This window comes from Cricetulus griseus, chromosome 4 (assembly GCF_003668045.3).
Source record: "Cricetulus griseus strain 17A/GY chromosome 4, alternate assembly CriGri-PICRH-1.0, whole genome shotgun sequence".
NCBI classification, from domain to species: Eukaryota; Metazoa; Chordata; class Mammalia; order Rodentia; family Cricetidae; genus Cricetulus; species Cricetulus griseus.
The window spans coordinates 60093919-60120397 of record NC_048597.1 but is presented as its reverse complement, the minus strand read 5'-3'; the positions used below and the strand labels follow the sequence as shown (position 1 = coordinate 60120397).

The 26479-nt window shown below is 42.6% G+C and overlaps 1 protein-coding gene across 1 annotated transcript in view; it reads right to left on the bottom strand.

Moving 5' to 3' along the window:
* The window catches only part of LOC100751095 (probable cation-transporting ATPase 13A5), a 120226-nt gene that overhangs the window by 60730 nt on the left and 33017 nt on the right, over positions 1–26479 (bottom strand). The window contains exons 9-15 of the mRNA XM_027413273.2: positions 22597–22731; positions 17291–17363; positions 15949–16077; positions 10298–10468; positions 7351–7508; positions 4627–4815; positions 905–966 (exon numbers count right to left, since the gene is read on the bottom strand). Coding sequence (XP_027269074.2) covers positions 905–966; positions 4627–4815; positions 7351–7508; positions 10298–10468; positions 15949–16077; positions 17291–17363; positions 22597–22731 — 917 coding nt within the window. The remainder of the gene's footprint in view (positions 1–904; positions 967–4626; positions 4816–7350; positions 7509–10297; positions 10469–15948; positions 16078–17290; positions 17364–22596; positions 22732–26479) is intronic.

Genomic DNA, 26479 nt, shown 5'->3' with positions numbered 1-26479 from the left:
TAGAGCTAGGCATGAAGTTATTCCTTGTGGTCAGCCTGAGCTATTGTCTGCAACCTTGTACCATGCCTGTGCCAAACCTGGTCCCATCACTAGCATGGAGGACCCTCCTGCTGCCTCAGCCACTGTTTGGAGATGGAGTAGGATAATCAAAGCTGAAAAGCAGGCACTATCACCATTGAGAAGGCACAAAGGCATATGTCAGTCATGCAGGAAGGATCTGGGACCATTCCCTCTCCCAACTCTTGTCCTGCTCTGGGGTGTTCATCTATATAGTTATCTTCTTTGCTTTACCATAATAGCCTTCAGCCCAGGTCTGTAGAATTTCAACCTAGATACGCTTTAAAATCCACTTCATATGCCATCATTTTCAAAGAGTTATCATTGGTGCACTAAAATTCAAAATGAATTTCTACCTTCAATCATCATGTGTCATAAAAAATCAGAGCTGTGTGTTATATCAAGGAATTTTATTATTTTGTCTCCATTCTGATTTTCTGTCTTCATAGTATATTTTCATGACCTGTGTTACATATCGAAGGTGAGTTCACCCATGTGTTTTAGACTGTGAGCTCCGTAGGAAGGCAATGGAGCCCTTTTCTGGGTCTCTGAACACTTGACTTTTCCAGCCACCCAGGAAGCCTTGCTATCATTAAGCATGTTTTTGAGTCCACTCCTTGATCCTGTCTCACTAATTCACTTCCTTAATCATCTACCTCATTCTAGTACATTTTTCATGCTGAATTTTCAGATCTACTTTCTTTGTCTGACTCAGAATTTGGGACACATTTGATTAAACAAGTTGGACTAATTGGGAGCCAATGTGAATCTTATTCCTCAAGCCTGCAAGGGTGGATTTGAACATCAGCATACTAACACCACCACATCTCCCATATTCCAGTCCTACCAGTCGCCAGCTGTGGGGACAGTCCCCCAGAGGTCCAGTCCATCTTCTGTGAGAGTTCCTGTCTGAATCAAAAAGTTATAATTGGCTTTAAGCAGAATAGTTATAGTATTGATACCATAATTTAAACAAAACCCAAGTTTTCAAGAAACTACATCATACCCGTCATCCAAAACCTTGTTTATAAGCATTCGCTTTTAAACCTAGTGAAGGAGCCCCCCGAAGTTGCAGTTTTTATGTGACACTGTACAGGAGTTTTGTTTGACTCTTGTTTTCTTGTTGTCCTGTCTGATGCAGTTATTACAATGAGGCTCTGTGAGAAGAAATCCAACAAGAGCCACCTCAGAACCCACTCTGAAGTACACACTTACTGTCTTTCAAAACAGAGCTTGGGGTTTTGTTGTTATTTTGTCTTGCTTTGCTTTTGTTTTTCTCTTTCCAAGTTAATCTACTTCTTGCCATTTGATTCAGCATCATTTTCTAAGACCATGGCTGATGCAGTAACTCTTCAAATTGTAATGTTGATAAGGAACTTTGGGTCCTAATAATAAGTGTCAATGAATACCTGTGAGTTTCATTTTCAGATCAAGAGGAAAGTGGTCATGAGATACTCCATATTATGGGAAAGTATTTGTCAGTCTATGTAACCTAGGAAGCAAAATAGAATTGAGTCTATTGGACCATTTTCATGTCCCAGCTATTCATTAGCTGCTTGCCCTGTGATCTGGCAGCCTTGGGCTAATCACCCTGGGCCTGCTCAGAGTAAGTAGAGCTGTTGCTGCTTCAGAAAGACATGACACTCCTAAGTACAGGCACCAGCAGCTCCATCGGGAGCTATTTAAACCCACTGTCATGCATTTCCTAGCTTCCTATTGGATGGCACCATCTGTCATCACAACACAACATTATCAGTGTGATGGTTTACAGACATGGGATTACAAAGCTCTCCTTCTGATAACTGAGCAAACACAAAAGAATCAAACAACTGTGCTCCACTAGGAGACATGGTCCACAGCCTGAAAGACAGAACTAGAATACAGACAACCTTCCTCCAGAAGGGATGTTGGTGAATTCTGTCAGGCATGTGGGAAGATAAAACCGGCTCTTAGTCTCCACATACAAAGAATTAAAGATTCCTTCTTTCTCAAATTCATTCGGCCTTCCCAAAGACAGGCAGCAGGCTGGGAGGAGTCATTCCTTAAGGGAAATGCTCAGAAAGAAGGGATTTGCTACAATTCCCTCCCACATTCTCTAAGGCATCAACCTGTATGGTCACCATCCAAACCCCCTTGGGTTGTTCCATTTTGGAAAGAATTAGCAGCTTAACTTTAACTGAGGTGTTTTCCTTGGGTGGTTATGCTTTTAAGCATCAATGTTTTGCGAATGAACACAGAGCAACTTGGCAACAGGGTGAGAGAAATGAGACCGTGTCACTTTTCCTTTGAAAATAATTTCGTCTAAGAAAAATAAGCTCAAGTAGAAAGAAACGAAATTATAGTTCTAACCTAAAGTGAGTAGAATGGAAAAGGAAAAACTCTTATTATAAACTTAAAGCCCAAGCTCGGGCTGAGTTGAATAGAAAAATCTGTCTTAGAGAGCATAACACACACACACACACACACACACACACACACACACACACACACACACACACACACACACACACACACGGAGAAGGGGGGGGAGGTGTATAGAAAAAATACACTCAGAAGCCCAGTGATACAACACTGGCTGGAAGTTGATTGTAGTTAATTGTGGGGTGTTCTATTGCTACATAATGTTGATAGAGTTCTATAATGTAAAGCTAGAAAAAGAATTTAAAGATAATTATAGTTCAAGCTTTTTGTGTCAAATAGCAATATAGACACAGAAGTTAATTGTAGTTAATTGTGGGGTGTTCTGTTGCAACATCATGTTGATGGAGTTCTATAATGTACATCTAGCAAAAAAAAGAATAATTATAGTTCAAGCTTCTTGTGTGAAATAGCAATATAGACACTTAGTTTTGAACTCGGGTTTAGAGTCCTCATTTTGCCACACCACATCAGGTGCTCCAGCACCACAAATGAGCTGCCACCCCGTGTGGCATTTGGCCAAGTGGAGGCAGCTCCTCTGGCTCTGGCAGATGATGGCACGAGGGTGTGGAGAAAAGTGTTACACAGGAAGTAAAATAACAGCCTCTGGGGGAAATTAGTCTTGTGGACAGGTGACTGTGTAAGGGGCCTGACTGATCCAGCCCTCCTGTATTCTGGGCACTCATGAGGCTGTTGGGAGTTTGAGAAGAGAGCCTAGTAGAAAATGGTCAGGGATCTGGAATCTGACCACGAAGCTAAACTCAAACTGTGGCTTGGCATCCTCTCTGGGTTCTATCCAATGGAGACTGGGCACTAGTTTTGCTAAATGGACAAGGAAGAGAGGGAGAAATTAAAATAAGCTAAGTGACATGCTGCTCTCACCTGAGGAGCAGGTCTCCTCGGCTTCCCCTCTTCTCCAGGTGCAGGACTATGAACAGTCTTTTCATTGTCCCCAGGTGGCCCAATCTCATCTCCATCCTTTCTGCTATGGTTTGAATGTTGACTCTCCCCTACAGGCTCATGTCTTTAGATATTTGGGGGCACTGTGTTGGAAGGCTGTGGAGACTCTGTGTGTAGACCTTGAAGGTTATAGCCTGTCTCTACTTCCAATCTAGCTCTCTGCTTCCTGTGGTGCCCCAGCTGTCTGTGAACAGTGTTCACAGCACCATTTCACTGGATGGTCCAGCTTCTTGCCCTATCCTGTGATCTCCTGTCCCTGAAATGTTGGATGCCTTTTACATCCTTGTGCTCTGAACAGGCCATCTCGGAATCTGGTCCATTCCATACTCTGCAGTTCAGAGGCGTCCTCCCACATTCGACAGATAAGCAACCTGCTGATCAGGTTGTTCCGACCCTCACCAAGCACACATCTCACAGTATGACAGTTGTCCTACTCCCTTATTCCCTACATCCGCAGCTAGATGCTAAGCCACCTCAAATTAAAAAAAAATGACCATTATGACACTCTGTAGGCACTGTGCATGACGTTGGCTCTTAAGGATGGGGTTGGCTGAAAAATGGTCAAAGTATGACAAATGAACTTAAACAGGGAAAGGCCAGCCAAGGTCCACTGCACTACAGCCTATGCAGGATGAGGACAAAATCTGGGTATCAGGGGACTGGAGTCACTCCTGGCTCCCATAGGAGAATTGTGGGAATCTTGGATCATGCCCAACAACAGCAGTCATCCTCATCAAGCATTTATTCTCCCTCTGCCACTTCTCCAGGCCCCTGAGTACAGACATAAGATGTTCTTAACCTAGATCCCTAACCCCTGGAAGAAGAGGAGAAAGAGTGGTGGGAGAAGTGTCAACACTGGCTATTGGCTACTGTCTTTTTCCTTCCAGGAAGCAGTGGGTAGAGGTGAAAGGGATTGCTCACATAAGTTCCAGACAATGCACTTTTAAAACATGGTTTTACCTGGAAAGGAAATTATCAGGGCAAGAGACTGTCTCCAGATAAAACACAGGTGCCGAGAGTTCTCAATTTTACCAAGGAAAGGAAACCATGATGAAGATGGCCACACTGTCACCCCCTGAGTCACTAAACTTGCTTTCTAGACTGTGACCTCACACAAGCTCACTCTGTGACTCTGGTCTCAAGTTTCTCAGCTGTAAAGTGGGAGCACTGAGACAAATATTTGGAACCCACCTTGTCAAAGCACACGAGGTTGATCTGACCACACATGTTGATTCTTTGTGGAGAGATGCAAAATATCTTCTTCTTCTTCAGCCTCTTCTGGGCATACACATTACCTATGGTCAGGGCAGCTGGGAGGACCGGAGGGACAGTGGCCGTGAGGAGGATCAGGGCCATGGTTGCCGTTTCTCTCGGAGGAACCTGGGGAGGAGAAAAGCATGAGCACGGGGCAGGGAAGGACAGTGCCTTTCTCTCAGCTGCCTCCTGTAACACCTGGGAGCCCTGGACCCTGGCTCACAGTATTCCTGGTGGGTCAGTAGCTTTCTTGGTGAGGTTTGACTGTCCCTAAAGCATGCACATATTGTCCCTACTACACACCAAAGGAGACCCTTTGACCCCTATGCCACGTCTGACCTTTCCTGACTCAGTTTCCCTCCATCTGAACATCTATGTCCCCTTTATTCATCATAGCTTCTCAACTCCCAGGGGCTCACATGGGCACCATTCTGTTCACGAAGGCAGGTCTTAAGTCGTGACTGTTCACTCCAAACGTTGGCATTGGTTTTGACATCTCTCTCCCTCATCAACCTGCAAATATCCTGGGCACAGGAGCTCATTCACCTTTGAATCCTTGTTTGTCTGAAAGTTTAAAGGGCAGCTCAGTGTCTGGGGCAGAGGTGGTACTCAGTATATAGACAGAAGGAATGGTGGCCTGACAAACAGTGGAACCAAGGCTGCCAAGATCGCAGTGCTGTAGTGTGTTCCTAGCTCTGGGAAAGCCAACACTGAGGTTAGTTTCTCTCACTATGAAAGCCACGTGTCTGCACCAGATACATTATTTAGTTGCTTCCTGCAACCACTGATTTCTCCACTTTCTCCAGCTACTCACACAGAGGACTTTTGTCCCTGCAGACTCCACCTTGTCTAACCAATTCTGAACCAATGCAGACAGAGGCAGCCACGGGGCCAAAGTTTCTGACCTACCAGGTCTGCCATCCAATTCCCAGCCTTGGTGTGGATTGCATGTTGAACTCTGTCCAGGAAACCTTCACTTCTAGGCTGTTCCAAGGCTTATTTCACTTTTCTGATTGGTACTTCTGCTTTCCGGGTCAAACTGGAACACTGCATTACATTCTGGCCGGAATGGCCTTGATATTCTGCCTAGTTCACCTCAGATTCCATACCAGTGACAAATGCACTGGACTACTTGGGGCTCCCTCTCTGGAGCCTTATGCCAGTTTGAAATGACTATGCAGAGGATTTTAGCCTGAACATTAACTAGAAATAGCTCTGGATTAAGTCATCATCCACAAATATCCCTGTTGCATGCACACTCACCAACACCCAGCATTCCCTGGTACTACCAGTTTGAACAATGCCCAGCTTCACACCCATGCCTTATTTATAACTCCCTCTTCTTCTTAACCAGCTCCATAGGATCCCAGAATGTCTTGGAGGCCACATGAATGCACATCAAAGCAGAATCTCAGAATCAGAAAAACCCTCAGAGGTGAGTTACAATGACAACCTCTCCCTCCATGGCTACCAGTGAAAGGAAGCACCCACATGAACCTGGTAGTGCACCCACATGAATTTGGTATCTTAGCACCCACATGAACTTGGTGCCCTGTAGCGCACCCACACCACTTGGTGCTCTGTGGCTTAAAGGAAAGTAGAAATCCCACTAGGCATCATCAGATCTGGAAAGTAAAAGTATATGTTTAATTCTGCTTCAAATACCAAACAGAAAGCGTGAGCAAACCACTTATGTCGTGTGTGGAGTTTACTTGTGACACCACTTTCAAAGCTGCATGGGAAATGTTAAAACTAGATGTGCCATTCAAAATCCCCTTCATTCTGACCTCTTCCTACCCTGCTAGGCTTCCCCTTTAACTGCTTGTCAGTTCTAGAAGGCACTTTTGTATTTCTGTGGTTTGTTCATTTAAATTACTGTGCTCTTCCTGCCTTCTGACTGGATTAACAAACTCTTCGAACCTGTTTGAATGGGTGTTAAAAACATGGATTTCCTATAAAGCTCTTCGGGCTTGCATATTGCCTATGTCTCCATTGGAGCAACCCCTCATTGCAAACCAAACGGTGGAGCAGCCAATAAATTGTGCAACAGAGATAGAGAGAGAGAGAGAGTGACAGAGAGAGAGAGAGAGAGAGTCTGTGTGTGTGTGTGTGTGTGTGTGATACATGCACGTTCTCTTTAGAGGCCAGAAGAGGGCACTGGATATCCTGGAGCTGACCTTACAAATGGCCCTAAGCTACTTAATGTGGGGACTGGAAACCAAACCCTGATCCTCTCTGCAAGAGCAGCAAGCCCTCTTCACTAATGACCCATTTCCCCAGAACCCTGTACAACTTTTCATGCTCTGCTATCCAACATGAATATAAATGGAAAATTCAGTTGCCACATGTTGCTAAGTGCTATAATTATATTTGCATATGTGAACATATATACATAATTGTGTGTGTGTGTTTATGGGAATTAAATCCAGGGCCTTGTACATGCTAATCAAGCACTCTACAACTGAGCTAGCTATATTTTCAGGCAAGTCTTTTCATTCTGGAGAGGCAGGCTCAGAATGTTTCTACAGTCTAAGAAAGTTCTTTTGGACAGCAGCACTGATTTCCAGAATCACGGGCTCTACAGTCAATCTTATTTAACCCTCAGGAGTTAGGTCAAGCTCTCAAGAACTATGATTGGCAAGACTTTGTCTCAGTACTTACTTCATGGTACATATAGATACCCAGGGCATAGAAAAAGCCCACAACACCCATACAGGCCAGGAACACCATGAACTTGAAGGCATCATTATACAGTTTGAAGTTCAGAGGTCGGGGGTAGAGGATGGATCTCACCAAGTCCCCTTTTGCTGTATTATAACCTAGGAAGAAAACCACAGAGGGATAAAGTCTCTGCTTCATTCCAAACATACACAGCTGTGACACTGGAGTCTGAGAGTGGCTGGACCACTGGATTCTAAAAGTGGCTGGACCACTGGAGTCTGAGAGTCAGTGCCTGGGCCACTGGATTCTTTTTTATTATTATGTATACAACATTCTACTTCCATGTACATCTTCACACTAGAAGAGGGCACCAGATCTCATAACGGATGGTTGTGAGCCACCATGTGGTTGCTGGGAATTGAACTCAGGACCTCTGGAAGAGCAGTCAGTGCTTTTAACCTCTGAGCCATCTCTCCAGCCCCCTGGACCACTGGATTCTAAAAGTGGCTGGACCACTGGAGTCTGAGAGTGAGTGACTGGGCCACTGGAGTCTGATATGGAAACAGTGTTGCTATGACCTAACAGTGCCTTTGCCTTCCTTGTCAAAAGTCACAGAGAGCAATCAGTCGAAATCACTCAACCCTGTTTAATTTCTCTTGTCCTGGGTGGGAATCAGTGCTTCAGTGGTCCCACAGTACAATCATCCATTCATCTGCAGAGTTAAGAAAAACCAGACTTGTGAGTTGAAAACTGTAACCAGAGAAAATGAGATGCCATGGAAAACCTTTAAAACTAGTGTGTGTTGCAAACAGATACAAGTCAGAAAAGAACTGAAAATTTAAAGAAGCAGAAGACATAAAGCAAGTTATTTCTTTAAGATATAAGTGCACAGGTTCTCATCATGACTTCCTTGTGCTCCAAAACCTCTCAGGGCATGGATTTCCTTAGACCGAAGCTCAGAGGTCTAGGCACAGTACTGAAAGTCCCCTTCAAGACTGTCTGCGTCTATTTTTTTAGCTTATATTATATGTATATAATTATATTTATATAAAAAGAGCAAAAATGGCAATATGTTATGCATCAATAGCAGCAACAGCTTTTCCAGGTTCTGTAGTCCTTTGAACAAAATTGCAGAGACATCCAGCACACTCCATTTTTAAAAAAACAAAAAACAAACAAACAAACAAACAACAACAACAAAAAAGTAAAAAACAAAATCCCAGAAGACAGCACAGTTCTGTTACTCTTGTGGTACTTGGAACCTTTTTTTTTTTTAATTAGTTTCTCAGTCATCATCTGTGAGGAAACCATTCTGAGCAACATCATTGTTAAAAACAGCTCTGATAAAGCATGGTCACTACTGTGTATCAAGTTGATAAACTACCTTAAGGAATCAACAGTCCCAGAAGACCCCTGCACTTTCTATTGTGTGCCTATCTTTCTAGCTTTCATATGATTGGCCAAGTGCTCCCTCCCCTGTCAGGCTTGGTTTCAAATGCCACCTCATCAAAAAAGTGTTTCCTGAATTCTATATCCATACTTGAACCAGAAATAATTTATTCCCTGCAATATTGGTTATATGGTGTCTCTCACCACTCCATAGTTAACTGAAAGTTACTGTAAGTACATCTGTCTAACTCTTACATCATACTATAACCTTCCTTAAAGGGATAGACATTCATTTATTAACTTATATGGCATTTAGTATATGTTCACTTCTGCCTGACTTATTCACTAAAATGATTGGCTGGTCTAAATTTTAAATATGAGTCAGTGTTTTAACTATAAAATGTGCCTTATCTCTATTTGTTGTTGGGCACATGGTTTTCTCAAACATGAGTTTCTGGACTTTGGAGAATAGGAGCATAGTTTTCTCTAAGTTGCCACCCAAGCACTTAGAAGTTCTCATAAAAAGGTATGGTCTCTTAATTCAGCTTCATGCTAAAGTGAAAATATCATTGCTTTTGGGGACTTTAAACCTTGGTTTCTGTTTAGATATCTGGCTGAGGGATCCCAGAGCTTTTTTAAACATAGAAGCCATATTTTATATTAAAACAGTATTCAGGTAACATAAATGAATAACAGACCAAACTAAAGCATAGCATCAAAGTGCAAGATTGTGTCTTTTTGTCTATGGATGTGTGTAGCAGCACAAACACACTCTGAGTCAGAGTCAGGTTAGGGGAGGTCTTGGTTGTGTATTGTCACATGAAAACATGAAAATTACTACAACTGTGAAAACATTCTGAGCATGCTATGAATGTACAAAGTAAGCCAAGGAAACACATCTGTGATGAGAGCTGAGTAACAGTTCAGAGGGCGATTAGAACAAAAGCTAAAAGGGAACAGTCAAAAGAGTCTTTCTGGCAGGATGCTGTAGACCTGAAATGGCAAAGCCTGCATAGTTGGCAACCATGACAGAGAAGGCACGAGGACCATGACTCAGCAGGGGATAGCAAAGTCCTTAGGATTTGATGCCTTTTTGGTCTAAGAGAAGGAGAGGTGTTAAAGATGATACTAACAGCTGGGTGGTGATACTGTTCACAGAGAGGTCATGCAAGAAAATGAGTGAATATCTAGACCCCTGACTCTAAAGTGTCTGCAGAGCCATTGCCTTGTTATCCAGCAAGCAACCTTTGGAGATGAAAATCCTTCTTAGTTGTTGTGGCTGGCATAGCTTTACAGGAAAACACTCAGAGGAAACACTGGAGGAAAAAAGAGAAGCCTACAGACACATCTATGCATGTCACTCAACACATACAAGGGTTTAACAATGAACAGTCAATTCAAGGCAATGGCAACTAAGAATCACAAGGGTCTGGTTAGGAAAGAGTGTGGCTGCTATTACCAGAATATAGCAAACTCCAAAATCCTAAGCAAAACTTCTCACCTCCAATTCTCCCCACCTCCAGAACAACTTAAATTTACAAAAGTTGAATCCACTCACCTGTCTGCAGAACAACGGCTCTAACAGGTCCCTGCCCAGATGGCTTGACCTGGATCACTTCCGTTCCACAGAAAAGCACGTGCTTCCGGTAGTCCTCTAAGCTGTGGGATTTCCAGGGCATGGTGTTCTCCGTCTGAGGCAATGGTGTCTTTGTAACAGGTATACTTTCTCCTAAAGGGGGTTGAATTTTCTTGATGCTGTGTAAACTTGGGTAGTTATTCAGAACAGGCACAGACCAGTTTCAAGGAACTGCATAACCACAACCAAACCCATTTTAGTACTCATCCCATGAGTCAAATGACTGGTCAGGGATGCCTGCAGTTCATGCAATGGTAGGACTGGTTCTGGTTTAAATATTTGTTCTAACTCTGCTCACCACTCTTATACGTTGAATGTGTGGTTTGTTGTCATAATTGAATGAGAAGGCTAAGCATCTATCACCCAGCATTGTTCCAGAAACTGTAAACATGTGCTTGCTTGTTTCCGTTTGCCTTTCATTTGGTCATTTATCCACATATCCATATATTTTCCTGTTTATTCCACAAATACCTTAAAGTGCTTATTCTGTGCCAGAAATAAAGTGTACATTCTGTTAAGTGCTGGGAATATAATGGTAAACAGGACACAGAAGCCTGGTCTTCTACAAGCTCGTGGTCCCAAGCTAGAAAATGATAATCCTTCTACACATTTTCCAGGTGACTCCTAGCAAAGCCACCATTCCATTTGTCCATGTTAGGGTTTAGATTGCTGCAATGAAACACCATGAGCGAAAGGCAAGTTGTGGAGGAAAGAGTTATTTGGCTTGTACTTCCACAGTGTAGTCCATCACAGAAGAAAACCAGGACAGGGACTGAAACAGGACAGGAACCTGGAAGCAAGAGCTGATGCAGAGGCCATGGAGGGATGCTGTTAACTGGCTTGCCCCCACAGCTTGCTCAGCTTGCTGTCTTAAAGAATTCAGGACCACCAGCCCAGGGACAGCATCATCCACAATGGGTTGGTACCAGGGACCTACAGGCTTGCCTTCAGCCCTATATTATAGAAGCACTCTATTAATTGAAGTTCCCTCCTTTCAGATGACTTTAGCTTGTGTCAAGTTGACATAAAACTGACTAGCACACCATTATTCCGTTTTCTAAATGGAAAAAAAAAATCCTTCCCCTTACCATTACAAAATAAACCCCAGACTCTCCTTGTAGATTCCCAAAGCCCACCAGAGTTCCAATAGCCCCCTGAGTTTATTCCCAACAAGCTCCAGCTGAGCAAGGCCCTTTCTGACTGCTCAGTCATCCTCTCAGAACCCCCTAGTCTTGGCTTCCACAGTATCTGCCCCCTTCTCAAGGAAGGTGACATTCTGTAAGACAGAATGTTGGAGGTACAAAGAAAGAAAGTTAAAAGTTCAAAAGAACACATTTCACAGTCAAAAAAATGGTGGATGACACTTCATACTTCCCAGATTTAAAACATACTAGATCAGTCTTTTGCTAAATGTTCAATTAGCAAAATAATACATCATCTTTCTAAGTTAGAAATGGCATTATATTGATTATATTTATATTTCTTACTATGAGGGCAAGAACTTTGTCATAAAGAACTTTCTATACTTCCTCATTTTACTCCATGGCATAGAATAGGTTTAAAATGTGTTTTCTGCTAAGTTCATAAAAGCAATTACTTAGGTTCTTCTATTATTGCTCTTTCAAAGCTAGTTTTCTGGCGTGGAGAATGTTTACATTGTAAGGCTAAAGAAACATTTTATTGCAGACTTGAATATTCTTCATCAAATCCCTTGACCTGAGCACTGTCCTTACTCCATTTTCGTTAAAAGAGTGATGATGCCCCTTCACTGTGTAGATTTACCAATTGCATCCAAAACGACTCTGTAGAAGACACCAAACCTTTGGCAAGTCTCCAAATAATTGCACTGTGTTGTTTTTGAAGACAGTTTCTGTACTCTGTAGGTACTTACAGATTACTTTGTGTCAAGAAATATTAACCCAGATTATTGCTTTGCCTAATATGATAGTCTTTTAAAGACTCCAGTGAAATTAGAATCCGACAGACACTGATCAAATGAAGTCACCTCGAGATAATGTTATTGAAATGACACTCCAGGCAGATACATTTACACAGAATAAACACTACTGGTATATTATTAAGAATCTCCTGCCTGGGCTTTTCTGGGGAGTCCAAAAAGAGATGGATTCACCTGCCAAAGATAATGGTGCAAGGAGGTTTATGTTACAGAAAGAAGTACTTTGATTGTGGAATCTCAATTATAGAGTTGGTACCGGGTACTTTGAGACCTCAGCATCCATCAAACAGAGATTTTTCCCACGTTCCCACCAAGCTGGATGCCACTTCGTGCCGACAATGCTTGAAATGCCATGCTCTTGTTTATGGCATCACTGGGACCATTTGACAGAAAATGATCTGCCAGTGGAGCCAGTTTTCCTTTATCTTCCTGGTCCCAGCACTGTGCCTGGCACATTATAGGCATTCAGAACTTGTATCAAGTAAACAGACAAACAAGCAAGACAAAGGGGGAATGAAAGGAAAAGAAGAAAAATGGAAGAAAGGAGAGAGGAATAGGTATGATCTACTCTGCTTACAAGCTGGTGTGGCAGAATATCAATTGAGAAAGACTGCAGAGGCAAAATCCTGTGCATCCATCTCAGGTCACTGCATCTGTCCTAAACTTAGGCTGCAAATCAATCAGTTCTTTCATGAGTAGAGGGAGAAGGAAGAAGCTGCCCTTTCTCACTCAAGCATCCTCAAGAAAACCAGAAGGCACTGACTGGACCCACAGGCTCTGGGTGAGCAATGTGTTGGCTTGGGTGTTTTTCTTCATGAAACAGTTGTTAGGAATGTGTGTTATTTATGACTTTTGTGTTTTCCATTTGCTCCAGAAACATTCCCAACCTTCCCAGCCCTGCTCACTGATGTATCCCCAGGAGATGCTATGCTAATAAACTGGTGAAATCAGGGAATGAACAGCCACACAAATGCACCCGGATCTCAGAAGCAACATTTTTATCCTGTGTGAATACCAGGAAATGATTTCTCCTCTCTTGGCCTCAGAATCACCCACCTAACAAACTCCAGAGTAAATGGAATACTGTGCAAAATGTTGGTATAAAACAGCACATACTAAAACTAAGAAAATGGTAAATATTAATGAATTCTCCCCCATCATATGCCCCTTTGTGTATATCCTCCTCCCCCTTGGGGAAAGCAGGGTACTGAAGGAGGCAATTACCGCAGGGAATGAGGCACAGGGGACAGGAAAATTGGAAACTGGTGTCTAAATCCTGAAAACCATGTGTGAGTTTGATTGTGGATACTAGTGATTCCAGAGAGTAAGAAAGACCTTCTCATCCCCATGCTGCCCCTCTCTGAATTTCCAGCTAAACTAGCAGCTCTGAAAGAGCAGGAAGGGGGAATCCAAAGGAGACTTATGTACCATGTGTCCATAAGAAAAGGTATCTGAACCTTAGCAGTCTATGAAAACACTCAATAAAGCCATGGGAACTGGGTGTCAGGCCTCAGACAGCTTCCCAGATGCTGGGAGACAACAAGCACAAAAAGACCAACCCCATCCTGCCCTGATGTCCTACAGGACTTGACTAGCCAGAGTGGAGTCAGGAGTAACTGAGGCAATGTCACTGACTTGCATCAAAATAAACACCAAGCCTAGTTACAAAATAAAGCCAAGCTTTTTGCAAAGCAGAGACAGTTCAGGGGAATATTCTGCCAACGGGTGGGTGCTGTTGGAGGGAATGGCTGCATAGAGTAAAGGGTGACAGGGTCAAAAGGAAAACAACAGCTTTCCCACCTCAGACTCATCTTCTGCACTCAGGTGCCACTTTGTGTTTGGAGACAAATGCCACCTCCAGTTCTGATTCCATGACTGGTCATTGAGCAGCCCTGGTCTATGTTCAACTCCATTCCTTCATTTGTAAGTTGGTATTTTAATGGCTCCTGCCTGGACTTGTTTGATAGCATGGTGAAGTAAGATATAAGTGCTATTTATAAATATGTTACTATATGATACTAGGAGTGTTTATATATTATTTTAACATAATAAAACATCCATATCTGCAAAGGTTATTTTGCAAATGGAAAATATATGCATCTGAGCTGCATTTGTGGACACATACCCTAGCACTGACGATACTGCAGCCAGGAATGACTCTAACATGGTGGCTCCATCTGAATGCTTTTCACCATATGTATGCCAGTGGAGTCCAGTTCCTACACAAAATAAAGTAGTGCATGCTGGGATTTATGCATTCTGGAGAGATTAATGAGAAACATATAGTTTCATATATTTCTGTTTCACTGAGTCTGGCTCTAAAATGGATCATTTTATTATTGGTGCTGGTGACTTCAGCTTTGCCATAGGTGAGCAAAGGAAAGGCTCATTGTTATTGAAGGTCATTTTACATCAGTTTCAATACTCTGGAATATTCTGGCTTTTTCTGATACTTATGAAAGGAGAAGGTCTGAGCCTTCCTATTTTTCCTGTCTCTGATGTCCCAATGTCATGCTCTCTGTTACTCAGTGAGACAAACATGCAGAGTACAGGCACACTTAGGATGTGGGAACACAGAGGGCAGAGGCCAGCCAACATCTTTCTTAGCTTGAGGTATGCATATTGGGTACTACACCAACATTCATTACCACCATCACAAGGCAGGTTGATTTCAACACATGAAAGGAGATAGTTTATAATTATACCAAGCATATTTGGGTTTACCATATTATGTCTCCATTTAAAATTAAGTAGAGCCATTTATAAATGTTAAGATCCACTTAAGTTGAACAACGTAGGAGCAGCCAGTGAATTTCCATTACACTCAGGTCATGTTCAAGGTTTGTGTGCACTTCTTCCCATCTTTGTGCCAGATGGAAGCAAGAAAGTTTAGCAATCTATCGGCACAAAGGACAAACAGCTTTTAGCTCTGTGCTTCCAAAAAGTCTCTTGTTAAAATGTGCTACATGATTTCCTAAACTAAAGGGCAATTGTATAAATAGCATCTTCCTAGTTATACAATTACAAGAAGGCTTTAAAAACTGTAGGTGAGCACTAGAGCCCTCTTAACCGCGACGTGAGATCCACAGGGCTGTGACTCTGAAAACAGAAAAGCAAGCTGTTGTCTATTCTCAAGCTCACTAGAACTTTGCCATGAGACCCAGTTCTAAGGAGTTCCCACCTGCAGACCACATGGTTAAGCAGATCTCTCCTCCCTTCTGACTGGGACCCGAGGGACTTTTAGACTGTGCTTTGTTTTTATTCAGATAGAACCATTCTCAGATTTATGAAGAGACTGCATTTCAACCCAATTATGAACCCAAATCTCCTTCCATTCACCCCTTCAGGTCACCATTCAGAAAAAAAAAAAATCCCACATGATAGTAAACGTGTCCTCTAGGTTTCTGTTTTGTGGCTTAGTCCTATTATTTACCAACACTGTCGGCTTGTGTGTTCTGTGTCTTTCTTTGAATAAAAAGGCAGCATGGATCTCCCTTATCTACTTCACGTCTCAGTGCAGGGACTGGTCCCAGCCAAATAGGGATAGTTGATGCGATTTGCTAACGCTTGGCCTAGCTGTTGTGTAAGAAGAGGATGTTGGGTGACAGCAGCCTACCTGTGAGCATCCCTTCATTTACCACACAGCTCCCATCAATCAGGACAGCATCACAAGGCAGTGACGTTTTCCCTGGAAGAATGAGAACATCTCCTGGAACCAGGAGACGGGACTCCAGCTCCTGCAGACCTAGGTGACAGCAGAAGTTCCATGACTGACTTGGTCTTTTCCTGTCTCCCCTTAAGAATTAAAATAACTAAGAACTCTTTTTTTTTTATTGTCATTGCTGCTTTATTTACTATATAAAGGGAATAGAGGCCACTTAAACACCCATAAACATTTAAATTGATAATTGAATTGTGTATTTATGCAAAATGGATTATTATTTGACAACAGTGATACATGATGACACAAAATATGTTAGTAAATTTTTGGAAGTATAAGGAAAAAAATTGAGTCAGGTAACACAAACTCGGTATGAAATTAAAACTTCCCATGTTTTCTATCATATTAAAATGGTATCTAATAATATCTACAGGAATATAATCAAACAGTTGTACCTCTTATCTGCTTATTTCCCAATTGGGCAAGACCTACCCTACCTAGTCACCTGCACGGGACCCCTTTCCACACAACTGAAACATCACTGGGGAATTAAATTATGAAATTGTTTCCTGGGGCTTAGAAATGGATGAGGAGCGACAAGTTCCTGTTTGGAACCTGGTACCCAGCCAGTCTCTGTGCAAAGTAAATTTTTCAGAGCATCTGACAAAAGGGAGGGAGGCACCCTCGGCTGCTTCTTGCTCTGTGTGGTCACTGGTACCCTGTGAGCACTTTGAGGCTACATGTAAACCTTCCAGAAACCTTCTACTGCTCTAGCTGAAGCTCTTTATTTCATACACATAACCTACCCCAAGCTAACTCAGAGCCAATGCCAAGAGTTCAGACAGTCTGCATCAAAAGGCTCCATTCAAGCCTGCACTCCAGATGACAGCTTGGAATGTATGATATAAGGTCTTTGGGGTGCATCTAGTTGAAAATAAAATAAAGGAGCTTTTAGTTTACACATGATATCCAATTGTATGAAATGTGGAAGGCAGAGGGAATTTGAAGCTAAAATCTATGAAAATGACAATGTGTAGGAATAGTCTGACCAAACTTTGGAAGCCCCAAGCCAGGCCTGGGGCTTCAAGCTGAACAGGGCAGTCACTCTCGGGGCTCTGCAGATGTGGGGTAAGCATTTGGAAACTTAGCCTCCTGCAATTTTATGAGTTAGATCCATCATTCATCTCCCTATACTCGCAATCCTGGATTCAGTCAGAGAGAAGTTCTGTCTTTGATAATGAGGACAAACAATCTTCTGTGCAGCCATGGTACGGAGACTGCAGCCTGAGCCACTCACCTTTGCCTTTCACGGTGATGGTGACCTGGACTTTGTTGTGATCCTCCACAAGGTCATGCAGCTTAACGGATTGCTGCCAATAAAAAGGCAAGACTTTACCAGCAGATAGTCTGTATCCTGCCACCCATTTCATCTAAGTATCATAAAGGACAAACCTGCTGCCACAGCCAAATGACCTGGGCAAATGACTTGGCTTCCACTTTCCATCTGTTCTTTTTGGTCTCTGAGACAGGGTCTTGCTATGTGGCCCAGGCCACCCTGGTACTATATAGCTCAGGATGGCTTCGAACTTTTAACAATCCATCTGTCTTCCTCAGCCTCCAAGAGCTGGGGTTGCAGATATGTCCCATTACACTCAACTGCTACTTTGGCTTTGACACTTCAGCTCCCCTGCTCCCACTCCTCCCTTCCTGACATGACTTTAGGAGCAATTCTTCCTGTGCATTTGATACAACTTTACTCCAATGGGGAAAAAATGATATACAACTACAGAGTCCAGGACACAGGGAGAGGAACCAAGGTGAAAAACCAAGCCTGAGTTTTCTCTGTAGATAACTGTCCACTTGGAAGCGTAGCCCCTGGTGAACTGCTTGCTCACACTGGGTGAGTGGCAAGGCTGGAGTCACACCTCCAGATATTTAATCCTGGTGCTAGCACAAGTAAGTCAGTGAGTCTGTCTAACCCCGTTTTGCTTATGATAACATAAACCTTTGGAAGAGGTGTTTTGAGTTTCCAGTTAATTAATTCTTACAGAATCCTTCCTGCTTGAGAGTGCATGAGTGCTAGCCAACTACGAAGGAAGAAGCTGCTATTGGAAAAACTACAGTGAGGCAGCACCTGGAAAGCCTCACCGAGGTATGTCTAAAAAAGGTGGAGGAAATGGAAAGGACTATGGAGAGGAAGGCAGAGGCAAGACAGGATTTGGTCTAGACACTTCCCTACTGACATAGTGTATCAGCGTGAGAAAGGGGCACCACCAACTGGGGTCAGCGTGGGCAGCTGGGAAAGGTTCTGCCACTTTCCAGTGGGTGTCAGAGAACTGAATATCTCTAATAAGAGGCAAGTCTGGTTCCTGTTGTTGCTATTCAAATGCAGCTTAAACTTAGCCAGACGGAACACTTTTTTTTTTCTGTTACAGGTTAAATTATTTTGATTTATTCTGTTAATGACTTTGAATGTTAAAATTTTTTCCAGACTGACAGGCATCATGCACAACTGTGTGACTTTCCCTAGGGAGAACATAATGACGTCAATAGTAAAATTTATATGAGGGAGCAATAGTATTTACTTCAGTTCCACATGAAAAGCCAGACTTCCCTAATTTGGGTCAACTGAGTAGAAGAAATATTACTACAATTAGGTACATATTCATGCTGTATGGTGACTACTGAGTCTTGACTGTCAGGGCATTACACAGGCTCCTTCAATAAACAGCTGGTAGTGCCCTGGAGTTACCTCCAGGTTGTAAGTGGCATTCTGCTGATGTACTTTGCATGCCAGGGACATAGCCCAAGCCTGCAAGGTGTCATGATATTGAAAGACTCAAGTGACTATGCATAAATCAACTCATCATATCAAGCCACTACTACACATTAACCACTGTGGAAGACCCTTTGGGAAAAGCTAGATATACACAAAATAAATGAAAATCTGTCTCTAACATACATACAGACACAGAAGCAAAAGGGTGGGGTGGAAAATGCTAAAGTAATTTGCCACAGTCATGCACTTGTGAAGCGCTGAGAGTGACAATCAGGGGTCACCTGACTCAAAGCATGTTCCTAAGTGTGTTCTCTTCTGCTTGCAATAGCGTCCTTTGCCTTTCGGAGCTGTTTTTCCTGCTAAACTCCTTTCCGCTACTTTCTGTTCAGCAAACTCATTGAGTCGATGCCATGATAACTTCAGCTGAAGGGGATGCTAATCAACACATTTGGAAGTGGAGAAGTATGAGTTAATAGCGCTTGACTGTAATTCTCAAACCTCATTATGCTGGGGAGCTGAATTTGTTTATCAGACTTAGCGTTCTGGGGAGCCTGCCATGCTTTGCTGGGGCTATTCCCTAGAATGTTCAGCCCAGCTTGGCTTCCAGCAAGCTCTTTCTAATCTTTCACATGAAGCACCATGAAAATATGGCCTCCCTGACAAGGACCAGATCTGGGAGGAATGCAGAGCTCTGCTCCTGGCTTCACACCTGTGCTGGAGCCCTGATAACTTCCATTACAGCTACCTGTTGTCCTTTCTCTGCTGTGAGATACACAATTCCCAGGGTGGAAAGGGGGCCATGCATTCCTCCTTATCTCCAGACTCTGTGACATAGTAGGTCCTCAGCAAAAGTATATTTCATAGACGTGGATTATTCTCCATCTCCCTACCACACAGGGGTAGGCTAATGTAAGCTTTCTCTTTGAGCTAATGTACTCAGAAACTATAAGCATGGGTTTCTATGACAACCAGCCAGCCAGGAGAAGGAAAGCTCTGTGATGCTCACCATAGCTGCAAAGCTCATTGCCTGATTTTCATCAGGCCCCCTCTGGTTTCTGCAGTCCCTCTTCAGTGGGACCAGGATCAGTTTCCACAACTCATTTGCATACTGTTATTATTCCACATCTGCTGCTGCATATCTTTGTGTTTGCTGTGGCTGGATTTTCTCCAGAGATGTCAGAAGTGGTGCATTAACTCAGATGCCCCAGGGCCCTGGTAGGTCATGACTGAAGGCAGAGCCAAGGGTGAAGAGTACAGCAATACTCTCAGTAGATCCCAGCTATACTGTATGCAAATAGCTTCAATATAAACACAGTCTGGGTTGGCACCCAGCTACAGCTTGCACTCTCCTAACTTCTTAGCAAGGGGCTATAGCTCAGTGTTTCTCAGCCTCAGTGATGTAAGCTTTCTCCAAGTGGCTTGATGTGGGGTAGGGCAATCAGGTAGGAAGATTATCCTTCTTAGCCTTAATTCATAGAAACAATGAACTCAAAACAATGTCTTTGATGCTTCTTCCTTCACTCCTGCTAGGCTCTTTCCCTCCAAACCTTACTGTTACCTCAAAGTCCACAGGTCAGGTTTTGAAAATGCACTCAATGCAACAGTGTGTGGTATTTCAGAGAGCCAGGAAACCTGGTCACTGTTTCTCACATGGAGACAAGCAAGTACCTCTCAGGTCGGGGGAAGCTATTCTATGGCATGTGTCTCATTCAACAAATGATGTGCCCAACACATATGTATGATGGATACAGGGACCTCTTATGAGCTATTAAATCATAAATGTTAAAGGTTGAGGACTCATGACTGAAGCTGTGGAGGAAATAAGCTCACTTGGTGTGGCTTTACAAGACGTTTTACAAGTTAGGTCAGTTAAGTTTCCTAAACAAATACCAGCTGCTAATAAGATTAGCCTTTGTCTCCTAATTCCTATTCTTCTGAAATCCTTTGTAGTGCAGCCATTAAAGCTCAAGTCCCCATGTTGCTCCCTGTTGGCAAAGTAAATTAGGGATTCTGCTAAAAAGACATGAATTTTAATGTTTAAAATTTGCTTTAGATTTATTTAATTTTATTATACTGCTATTTTGTCCACATGTATGTATGTGCACCATGTGTGACCTGGTGCTCCTGGAGGCTGGAAGAGGACATCCAATTCCCTGAACTGTAGTCATAGAGGGTTGTAAGCCACCATGAGGGTGGCTTAACCACCAAGCCATCTGTCCAGTACCAAATGTTTAATTTTGATACAGGGTTTTCTTTGTTTTTTTTGTTGTTGTTTTGTTTTGTTTTTGTTTTTTGAGACAGGGTTTCTCTGGAGCTTTGAAAGCTGTCCTGGAACTCACTCTGTAGACCAGGCTGGCCTGGAACTCACAGAGATCCACCTGCCTCTGCCTCCCAAGTGCTGGGATTAAAGGCGTGAGCCACCACTGCCCGGCAATACAGGGTTTTAAATACGGAAAAATTTAAAAACTAACTAACTTCGGATATTGTTGTGCAATATTTCCATCTAAGATTAAAACATTCCATTCTGCAGAGAAGCTCCTTAAGCAGAATTGTAAACAACTCAGTTTCAGGAAGTCCCTGAAATTGACCAGATTTATTGGGGCCCTCTCTGTCAGAGTAATGGACAAAAGTTGAGATTCCCCCTCAGACACAGAGAAGCTGAGCTGCAAAAGACCCTGACACCAAAGCAGCTACCTGGAAGAAGCAGACACAAGCAGAATTGCCTGGAAGGTGTTTAGACCATAGTCACTTAGAAAGGACACTGTCCAACCTATTGAGCCTGCCATATTCCCAGCTTTGTGAGTTGCCACCCTTGCTAGCCCTGGTGGGTCCTGGTGATGCAGCTGCCTTTGAGTGCTGGTCCTGCAAGTAACCCCTCACCCATACTCCTTTAAGTAACCCCAGCAAAACTCATTGGTTCACCAAGTTGGACTTCGGTGATATCCATACTTTTCTCTCTATTGTGGGATTCCTATCTGAGGTGAGTAGGTGTGTGGTTGCATCTCCCCAGGAAAAGTTTTGTTACACTACAGATATGCAGAACAGGAAACCAAAAACCATGAAGGAAAAGAGAAATACATTTGCCTCTGTACAATCTTTAGTGTATAAAAAAGCCAAAATTAAGTGGGAAAGATCGACTGGAAATGAAATTTTTCCATATATATGATGGATATGAGAAGCTCTTGAATTTAAGAGGAAAATGGAATGCTCAGGTAAATAAAATACATCTCCTTTCACTAGCAATCAGTGAGTGTACTTTAAAACATCAATTTAAAACCCTAAACACTTAGTAGATGAAAACTTTCACATACCAGTATCCATCACATGGCACTGGCGAGGATCTGGAGAAATCAACGATCTTGTGTGTTGTTGATAGAAGAATTATTTCATTTGGACAAAATTACACTGCAACTTCTATTTAAATTCAAATTATACCTATCCTTGGATCTAGCCGGGTTTTTGGTTGCTATGCTAAAAAGAAATACGAAGTAGTGTCTTGTGTTCTGGTTAAACTCGATTTGAGTCCCTGACCCTCCCCAGTCTTAACAGTAAGACTATCATCAATCCATGCAGCAGTCTTCACTCCTACTCATACAACCTTAGAGTCCTAAATACGGCCCAATTAAGCCTCCAGTTGATGATCAAACTTTTGAAACTGCTTGGTACTCCAAATGCCCTGTCTCCCAAATGACACCATAGTAAGATTTGCTACTGCTACCCTATAACTTGTGTTGACTCCATGCTCCAGGTGGAAATTCTATAGGCTTTGATGTTTAGCCAGAAGCTAAATGCAAATGGAATGCAATGGTGATTTCAGTTCTTACCTGTCTCAAGTCATACACACTTAAGACAATGGAAATAACGGTCAAAATGATGATGGCCACCGAGTATTCTATGTAACCCTGAGACAGCCACAGAGTGAGGGTGAAGGCTTGGAATACATAGAATGGATTTAAAACCTGCAGGTACAAAAATAGCACAGGAGTTATTTATTTGGTAGCAATCAGAATTATATCATTTCTTTATAGAATGTTTTTCCATTTTAGCAGCATGGGATAACCTCTGCTATAGAAGAATTCACTTAGAAGTTAATTAGCTAAGGCAAAGGCAATGCCGAGCACATAGAATGTAATACAGCAAAAGCAAACTTACTCTAAGTACTCAGAGCCATGCTCAAAAACTCCCTATTCTCATTTCCAAAACAATACTTCACCAGTAACAAAATCTAGCAATTTGCCATTTATCCATATGTTGTGCGGCAGTCTCCAGGCTAAAACCCTCCATTTTGGACGGCGACTTCTTGAGATATAGGATATACATGGAAAGGTGAAACAACGGGTTATTTTAGGAGAAGATGTTTACAAGGAAGTGAAGCAACAGGGTGTTCTTGTGTTGGTTGGTAGGGGATGTGGAAATACTCCATTTGGCAGGAAAGTGTCATTAAGATCAGAAGTAAACAATTAGGATAGCTTCAGGAAGTTCCTGAAACCTATGGGATTCATCAGACCCGTCCCTCCCCAGGAATTTATAAGCAGTGAAGACTGCTAAGAGTAAGTGGAGCTGTTTAGTTGTCACTCTGACCAAGCAGCCCGGAGGAAGTAGACATCTGACAAAAGGTTAGTAAACATAGATCAGCCACAGTACCTGGAAAAGGTTCAAACCCCCCCCACCCCTAAGCCACAGTGAAAAGACAATTCTAATCCAATGAGTTGCCTCAAAGTTCTGCAGTTCACTCCAGGTTTCTAGGTTTTGAGAGCTGTCACCCATGCTGGGTGGACTTGTGTTGGTACAGCTCTGGCTGAATAAATTATGTACCCATATTCCTGTAAGTAACCCTAACCAAACTAATTGGTTCTCCAAATTGGACTTTGGTGTTGTGAGTAGTTTGGTCTGTTGTCAGTTCCCTGTCTGAGCTGAGTAGATGTTTGCTCATGTCTGTCCACAAATAGTGAGTGTAACATAGCACCATAATGGAGGAAAAACATAATTTGGTCTCATTTTAAAATCATGGGGTTATCTTTCATGTTCTCCCATGCTGCTATTAAAATGGAAGGTTCTTCTTTTAGCCAGGCTATTTTAAGAGAGCACAGGCTTTCTGTCACAGGCCATAGTATGACTCTTTTAGAGGCAATATAATCAGCATGTCCCGCCCCTTGAGCCCAGGAGGACCCTGAGCGGCAGTGGCTGAAGGGACTCTGGCCAGCTCAAACAAGGTGACAAGGTGACCCTGGCAGGCCTTGCTACAAACAAACAAAGAAATCAAACATTAGATTACATTCCTTGAGCTAGCCACCAAGGACTATTATTCCCTTATTTGGCTACTTCCTCCTCCTGTGGGTGACTACCAAGGTCCAGCTATCAAAATATTTAAGTCCAGCAATCAAAAGTCCCTTTGGCTCATCTAATTAACACACCCAATTAAAATTAAACACCTCATTCTAACACAGAGTTTCCCCTTGTACCTTTATAAACTTCCATGTGCCTATGGACCATGTCTGTCTCCTCTCTATCCAGAGCAGTCCCTTTCCCCTTTCCCTCTTCTCCCTTGATCTCTGTCTCCTGTATTTGTCCCTTGTCCCTGCCCTCTGTCCCTCTGGGGCAAATAAATCTCCTTTGTAATGAGAACTTGGCCTTGGGGATCTGAGCCCATACTTTTCCTTCCAATGTCTTTACCAAGGAATGAGCAAATATTGTCAGGGGGATGGTATCACTGACCCCAAAGCTGATCAGCCACAGCATGAGATGTCACCAATTTCAAAGCTGATTAGCCACAGCAGGCACAGGTGTCCCCATAACACCATCAGCTCTTTTATTCCCCATATTTCCCACTTGGTCTTATTGGTTCTTATGAATGATTATAGCAGAGGACTGGGATGAAGCTTGGTTATAGAGTACGTGCTTAGAATACCCAAGGCCTTGGATCAACCTCAGTACCATAGATAGAGAGAGAGAGAGATAGATAGATAGATAGATAGATAGATAGATAGATAGATAGATAGATGGAGCAACCACAATAGAAAGAACAACTCTCAGGAAGGAACTGAAGGAAGGTTTTACAACACACAGTGACAGTGAAAAAGAGAGAGCCCACCAGGATGAAGTGCATTCCCTTCCTGAGGAAGGGCCCTATCATCCTTATAAATTAGATGAAATACTGGCTAACATCAACTCTTCCCAAATGCTACTTTCTTTCATAATTATCTCACACCACACACTGAATAAAATTCCACTTTGCTCCTAACAATGAACTGATAGCTACTTAGTAAGTTAATAAAGCTACACATTAAGGGTTTCTCAAGCCTTTTGGATATTATTTATAAATTTAAAAAGCTTTTGTTTCTTGGTGTTTTTTATTATCCCCATATCAACTGCTTTACTCACAAATTATAGCTCTTGAGTTTACTTGGCATAAAATGCTCTAATTATAGATTATGTACTAATGATAACATGATTCTGAATTTACAGAAATACAGTGGAAATTGCTTAAATATTTCTTCAGAAGAAACAGAAGCAGCATAATTAATTAAGACCCCTTATTCAATATCTTTTCAAACTAAACCTACCCTTTTAATTTTGCTAAGGTTCTGGTTTATGTGTGCTAAGAAATATCAGACTGCTTTTGGAAAGGATCAGATTGACACTTGGGAAGATACTGAGCAGTGTGCAAAAGCATTTGGTGAGTGGTTCTCAGTCAGCAGCCTGCCTTCCCATAGCTGGGCAGGTTGTGCACATGAGGGATGGAAACACATAGGCTCGTGAGAAAGCTATGCGCCCACTTCCTTCTGGTGGGAACATTACACTACTCTGAAAACTAATGCTGAGATAATAAGAGCTCAAGAAATAGAACAATGGTGGACAATATTTTATAATAGACAGATATGGCCATTCTCCAAAAGAAAAATGACCATTTCAAGGGTTAGGAAGAGACTGAAAATACTCTTGGCTGGCAGTATTGCTCAGTGGATAAAGATGTTTGACAGTGCAAGCCTTGGGGATGGGTAAATTCAATCCCTGAAATTCCCATGAATGTGAAAGGAAAGCATGGACTAGAAGTTGTCCTGTAACCTCCACACACACAAGCCTTGGTCCATGCCCCCATGCATCCCCTGTGCCTATTTCCACCTGACACAGCATGCATAAACACAGATACATATGATCACATTTTAAATAGATTTAAGGTGTGGAGCAAGGTGTAAAGCCAGAGAGCAGCAGCCTGGATCAGAGGCAGGTAGCACAAGCTAGGAGCTCAATGCTAGAGGAAGCAGGGACGGAAAATCTCCCCCTAAGAGGCAGGGAACTGATACCAGAGCTATGGTGAGAAGTAGAGGCATAGGTAGGCTTCCTGCCCCAGTACAGAGTCTGAAAATAAAGCTAGCTGAGGGTGGAATAGGACAGAGTTGAGCCCATGGCACAGCCATCTGCACCAAGCCCTACACAGAGCAGAGGGCCGAAGTCACTAAGGGACAAACACCATTGCCTCCAACATGAGCTTGGCTCTGACCCAATAAAACACTGGGGAACAGATGGCAGCAGGTGCAAAGCCATCAAAGATGGACAGCCAACAGAGTGGAAGGGGGAATTTTTTCCACTTAAGGTTGGCTCACATAAACGTACTAATAAAAATGTCAAAACACATGATAAAAAAAAAACCATGATGCTATTTAAAAAAAAAAAAAACTAATGAAAAGCCACACTCAAGAATATAGA